Source organism: Quercus robur, chromosome 2 (assembly GCF_932294415.1).
Source record: "Quercus robur chromosome 2, dhQueRobu3.1, whole genome shotgun sequence".
Classification (NCBI taxonomy): domain Eukaryota; kingdom Viridiplantae; phylum Streptophyta; class Magnoliopsida; order Fagales; family Fagaceae; genus Quercus; species Quercus robur.
In genome coordinates, this window is record NC_065535.1 from 80,550,892 (window position 1) to 80,556,169 (window position 5,278).

A 5,278-nucleotide genomic window follows, 5' to 3' on the forward strand; every position below is an offset into this window, starting at 1 on the left:
GGCCGCCTAGAGAATAATGTGCAAGAGGCAACTATACTTTTGAGGATGAGCTTTGAAGTAAGGAGTCAACAGTGAACTAAGAAATATTTGAGAAGAAGACTACTACCATCACATTAAATGTTCTGCACCTAACCAACTGGTCACATTTATGTGGAAATGATGTCTGAATAGTGATATTTAGCCTTACAGCTACATACAAAAGTTCTAGGAGGGCTCTAATGGGACAAGCATCCAGAAGATAACTTATACAATCAACAAGTGGAAGACTAAGATTGAAAATGAATAGGACTATATAAAGAAAAGACCCTCGTGAGAAATGGGAGAGGCAATCACTAAAAATACAAACAAAATGGAGAGAGAACACCTTGTACTGAGAAAAAGCTTGAATATATATATAAGAACATCTTCTTACTGGTTTAATCTCCTTCAGTTAAGGCCCATACTCGGTTTGCTAAAACGTTCTTCTTTGTAAGATCCACTCTCTAACAAATTTATTGTGTTAGGCTTGCTGGACCTTTCTTAACTATTCACCGAGGGAGGCTTTAGTTTTGGGCCCTTACAATTGGCTCTGCTTATGGGAAACTTGAAGAAGAGTGTATAGTTTAGATCAACCATGGTGGGTTCTAGTCCGAATCGAGAAGAATCTGTGGGGTCTCATCGTCAAGACCAATTTCTTAACTTAGAACAGAGAAGAGACCGTGAAGTTAGTGTTCATACGACTCATACTAGTAGGAGTCATTCTAGAACTGGGAGTCCTGTGTCGCATGGGGAGGATACTAGGGATCTCCAGTTGGAGATAAACCATTTGCACTGAAAACTATGTCGTAAACAAAGAATGGCGTCTCCTCGAAGCTTAGGGTTTGAGTCAGGGGAAGATGGCAGTTATAGGCCAAGGTTAAGAACTCCTCCTAGTGAATCTTTTTCCTATAAGGAGGAACATTATCATAGGAAAAAGAGTAGAATTTCGGCCCATAGGAGCTTGGGAAATGATGCTATGAGTAGGGTCTTGCACCAGATCTCGAGATCACTGTTCACACAGAGGATTGAAAGGGCAAAGCTTCCTTATCGGTTTGCGCAACCCACTTTTACCATTTACATTAGGAGGACAGACCCAGTGGAGCACGTTAGTCACTTTAATCAGAGAATGGTTGTTTATTCGAGGAACGAGGCCTTGATGTGTAAAGTGTTCCTTTTTAGCTTAGGGCCTATTGCAATGAGATGGTTTGATAGGTTGGAAGAAGGCTCCATTAGCTCCTTCCAGGAGCTCACTAAGGCCTTCAGGGCTCAATTCTATACGTGTAGCAAGGTTCCTCGCCCCCTAGACTCCTTGCTATCAATGGCAATGAGAGAGGGTGAAACTTTGAAAACTTACTCGAACAGATATTGGGAGATGTTCAACGAGATAGATGGAGATTTCAAGGATATGGCTATAAGGACGTTTAAAGTCGGCATTCCCTCTAAGCATGATTTGAGAAAATCCTTAACGAAGAAGCCTGTGCAAAGCATGCATCAATTAATGGATCGAATTGACGAGTATAAACGGCTCGAGGAAGATCAACAGCAAAGGAAGGGGAAAGCGAAGGTGACCCCTCCTGATTGAAGAGGTTTTAGGCCGGAGAGGTATAATAACAACCGATCCAGGAGAGATTATCCTAGACATGTTGGGCACTCTACTACTCAAGTAGTTAATACAGTATTTAGGGAGCTCGTACACCAAATCCTTGACAAGATAAAGAATGAACCATATTTCAAGTGGCCGAATAAGATGGGAGGAGACCTTACCAAGCGTAATCAAGGTCTTTATTGCTAGTATCATCAAGACCGTGGATACACTATAAAGGATTGTAGAACTTTACACTATTATCTTGAGCAACTGGTCAAGATTAGGAAGCTGAGATAGTTTTTGTAACAACCACCTGTATAGAGGGGTCAGGCTAGGTCGGTGCATCAGCGAGACAACTCCTCGAAACCATCACTGGGAACAATCAATGTAATTATGGCAGCCCTAGGTCGAATTGGCACATATTCGTTTGAGGTCATGTCTGTATCCAGTTCACACACCGAGGATCCAATCCCTGAACCTAAACGGGGGAAGATGCAGGTCCGACCAGCTTTGAGCTTTTCCAATGACGATAAAGTGGGAACTTATTAGCCGCATGATGATGCCTTAGTGGTTACCCTTCGGATAGGGAGCTATGACGTAAGGAGGGTCCTAGTAGACCAAGGCAGTGGTGTAGAGATTATGCATCCTAATCTGTACAATGGACTTAAATTGAAACCCGAGGATCTAGTTAGCTATGATTCTCTTCTAGTGGGATTTGATGGGAAGACTATTATCCCAAAGGGCATGATTAGATTGCTTGTTCAAGTGGGGTCAGAAGTGATGGAGGTGAACTTCATTGTGGTGGATGCTTACTTACCTTATACTGTCATCTTAGCAAGACCGTGGCTGCATGCCATGGGAGCTGTTTCTTCGACTCTGCATTTAAAGGTGAAGTATCCCTCCGGGGACCATGTTGAAGAGTTGATTGGAAGCCAGACCATGGCAAGGAAATGCTTGGTCGTTGCTATTAGACATTAGTCCGAGTGTGAACCCTTGGACATCCCCGAGAAGGCCTTGTAGCAATTAATAGAGGTAGAAGTATCCTTGGACGTTGCACATGAAGGGGCGAGGTGTGAGGAATTGGAGAAAGTTATTATTGATGTCGATGCTGAGAGGTACGTCCAAGTTGGTGTTGGGGTTTATGCCCTAAAATCCAATTTATTGGCATGTCATAAATAATTAAATTGCTTAATTATATGAAACTATTTATAAGTGAATTAATGAGACATTATTATAGTCCTTGAGATGCATTGTATGTAATTTAGTCACAGAAGATATAAATCACAAGTTCCTTGTAAACTCAAAATATAGTTCGCAGTCAAGGATGAAATTGGGCATTTTATCTGCGAAGACTATAACATATCAACTAAGATGGTTTATCTTGATCATAGAAGTGGAGACTTCTAGTTGATGTGTCTTAAGAGTTAAGATATATTGAACTGGACCGCTATAAGATTAATTATTCAATCAAAAATTGTCACCTGAATAATTAATCTTACGACTTTTAGTTTCATAGACTCTTAATCCTAAGAGGATAGTGAACCCGATCATTAAATGTAGGTTACTTTAATATATCTAGAGTGAGATCTAATATTCATGGTCAAAACCTCAGTATGTTGGGTAACTACACATAATGTTGATGGAACACATATTCTCAAGATGGAATCCATAATATCTTTTTATAGAGACACGAAATATCTCATTGAGATAAATTTAAGGGGTTACTAAAGGTTATATTTATTGAAATCGGATTTCAATAAATGTGAATAACTAAAAGATTAAACCGGGTACTCAAGGATAAAATATTTGTTTACAAATTGACAGTTTATTATGACTTTATTTACTATGGATATTTCATGGAGGGATCAAATGATATCATTAGAGTTTTGAGATATAATTTATTAATAAGGCCTAGAGTGCAATTATATTTATATAGTGGTATTAAATATAATTAATGGTAACTTTGAACTTGTCAAGAGTTGACAGATAAGCCCAAGACCCATTAGAGCTAGAGTCTTATTTGTTCCTTTTGGTCCCATCTCAAACCACAAACTAAAACCCAATTGGGTAGGCCCAAAATGCTAGCCCAATTAGATAATCAGTTATGTATAAGGAGAGAAACATACAAAATTTTCAAAATATAGAAGATGGAAATGGTGTGTATGTGAGTGAAAGTCACTCTCTTATTCTCCCTTAAACACATACGTGTAAACTGATTCAAAGACCACACTTCTTGGATACCATGTGGAATTGAGATGATGATTAGAGGTATTCTCAAGTCTTGGTTTTGAATTTCACTGCATCAAGGTTTTCTATTCTTTGTTCTAAAACTCAAGGTTACAAATTATCTCTCATGAATAAAACAGATCCGTGATTGTTGCTTGCACTGTGTGTTTTGTATGAGATGCAAAACTAGATTTTCTAACAGTTGGAGTCCAATTACCTCCTCAGGAGAGGGAGGAATTGTTGGCTTTCCTTAGGAGGAATGTGGATGTATTTGCTTGGAATGCCTATGAAACTCCTGGAGTAGATCTAAATTTCATTTGTCATCATCTAAATGTCAACCCAACCATTATCCCGAAGAAGCAACTACCTTGGCACTCTTCTAAAGAATATGAAGAGGCTATCAAGGAAGAAGTGGTGAAACTTAAGTGTGCAGGGGCAATTAAGAAAGTTTTTTACCCAGCATGGTTGACCAATACAGTTGTGGTGAAGAAGAAGTCAGGGAAGTGGAGAGTCTGCGTAGATTTCACTGACTTGAATAAAGCTTGCCCTAAGGATCCTTTCCCGATTTCTCGAATAGATCAATTGGTGGATGCTACGGTCAGTCATCATCAGATGAGTCTTTTGGAGGCCTTCTAGGGGTATCATCAAATACCATTAGCTTTGGCTGACTAGAAGAAGACTACTTTTGTGACGCCCACCAGGAATTATCATTACCGAGTAAGCCTTTTGGATTGAAGAATGCTGGGTCTACCTACTAGCGGATGATGACTAGAATGTTTGAATCCCAACTTGGCAATAATATTGAAGTTTACATTGATGATATGGTCGTGAAGAGCAAGGTGGTGTTCGAGCATTTGAGTGATCTTGGAAATGTATTTGAGGTACTATGGAGACACAAATTGCGTCTCAATGCTTCGAAGTGTTCTTTTGTTGTTAGTTCTGGTAAATTTTTGGGCTATATGGTCACCCATTGTGAAATTGAGGTTAATCCTGATCAGATTAAGGTGATAAGTGACTTACAACCTCCTTGGAATCCTAAAGAAGTGCAGAAGCTAACTGGGATGACTGTAGCCTTAAATAGATTTATTTCCCAGTCAACAAACAAATGTAGACCATTTTTCCAGCTTCTGCACAAGTGGAAGGGGTTTGAATGGAATGAGGAACGTGCCCTTGGCTTCTAGCAATTGAAGGAATAATTTCCCGACCTCCTATTCTATCCAGACTTGAGAAGGAAGAAGTCCTCTTTACCTACATTGCAATGGCATCTCATGCAGTAAGTTTGGTTTTGGTAAGGATGGAGAGTAGGGTACAAAGACCAGTCTATTATGTGAGTAAGTCATTACAGGAAGCAGAAATTCGTTATCTGCCATTGGAAAAAGTCATTTTGGCCATAATGCATGCTACACAGAAGCTCCCCCACTATTTCCAGGTGCATACTATTGTAGTTTT

General features: G+C 39.6%; 2 protein-coding genes across 2 annotated transcripts; both read left to right on the top strand.

Annotated features, from left to right (window-relative positions):
- The first annotated feature begins 835 nt into the window (after positions 1-835).
- Positions 836-1,600, top strand: LOC126704024 (uncharacterized). Its single transcript, XM_050403069.1, has one exon. The coding sequence runs from the start codon at positions 836-838 to the stop codon at positions 1,598-1,600; it is 765 nt and encodes a 254-aa protein (XP_050259026.1).
- A 396-nt stretch (positions 1,601-1,996) lies between these two features.
- LOC126704032 (uncharacterized) lies at positions 1,997-5,010 on the top strand. Its single transcript, XM_050403077.1, has 4 exons — positions 1,997-2,101; positions 2,153-2,545; positions 4,055-4,426; positions 4,588-5,010. The coding sequence occupies exons 1-4, from the start codon at positions 1,997-1,999 to the stop codon at positions 5,008-5,010; spliced, it is 1,293 nt and encodes a 430-aa protein (XP_050259034.1).
- The last annotated feature ends 268 nt before the right edge of the window (positions 5,011-5,278 follow it).

Bases quoted from the DNA above. Each gene is read 5' to 3' on its own strand.
- LOC126704024 (XM_050403069.1), top strand. From the start codon at position 836: ATGGCGTCTCCTCGAAGCTTAGGGTTTGAGTCAGGGGAAGATGGCAGT.
- LOC126704032 (XM_050403077.1), top strand. From the start codon at position 1,997: ATGGCAGCCCTAGGTCGAATTGGCACATATTCGTTTGAGGTCATGTCT. The intron at 2,102-2,152 runs GTCCGACCAGCT...GGAACTTATTAG, and splicing joins CTAAACGGGGGAAGATGCAG to CCGCATGATGATGCCTTAGT. The intron at 4,427-4,587 runs GTCAGTCATCAT...TCTACCTACTAG, and splicing joins ATCAATTGGTGGATGCTACG to CGGATGATGACTAGAATGTT.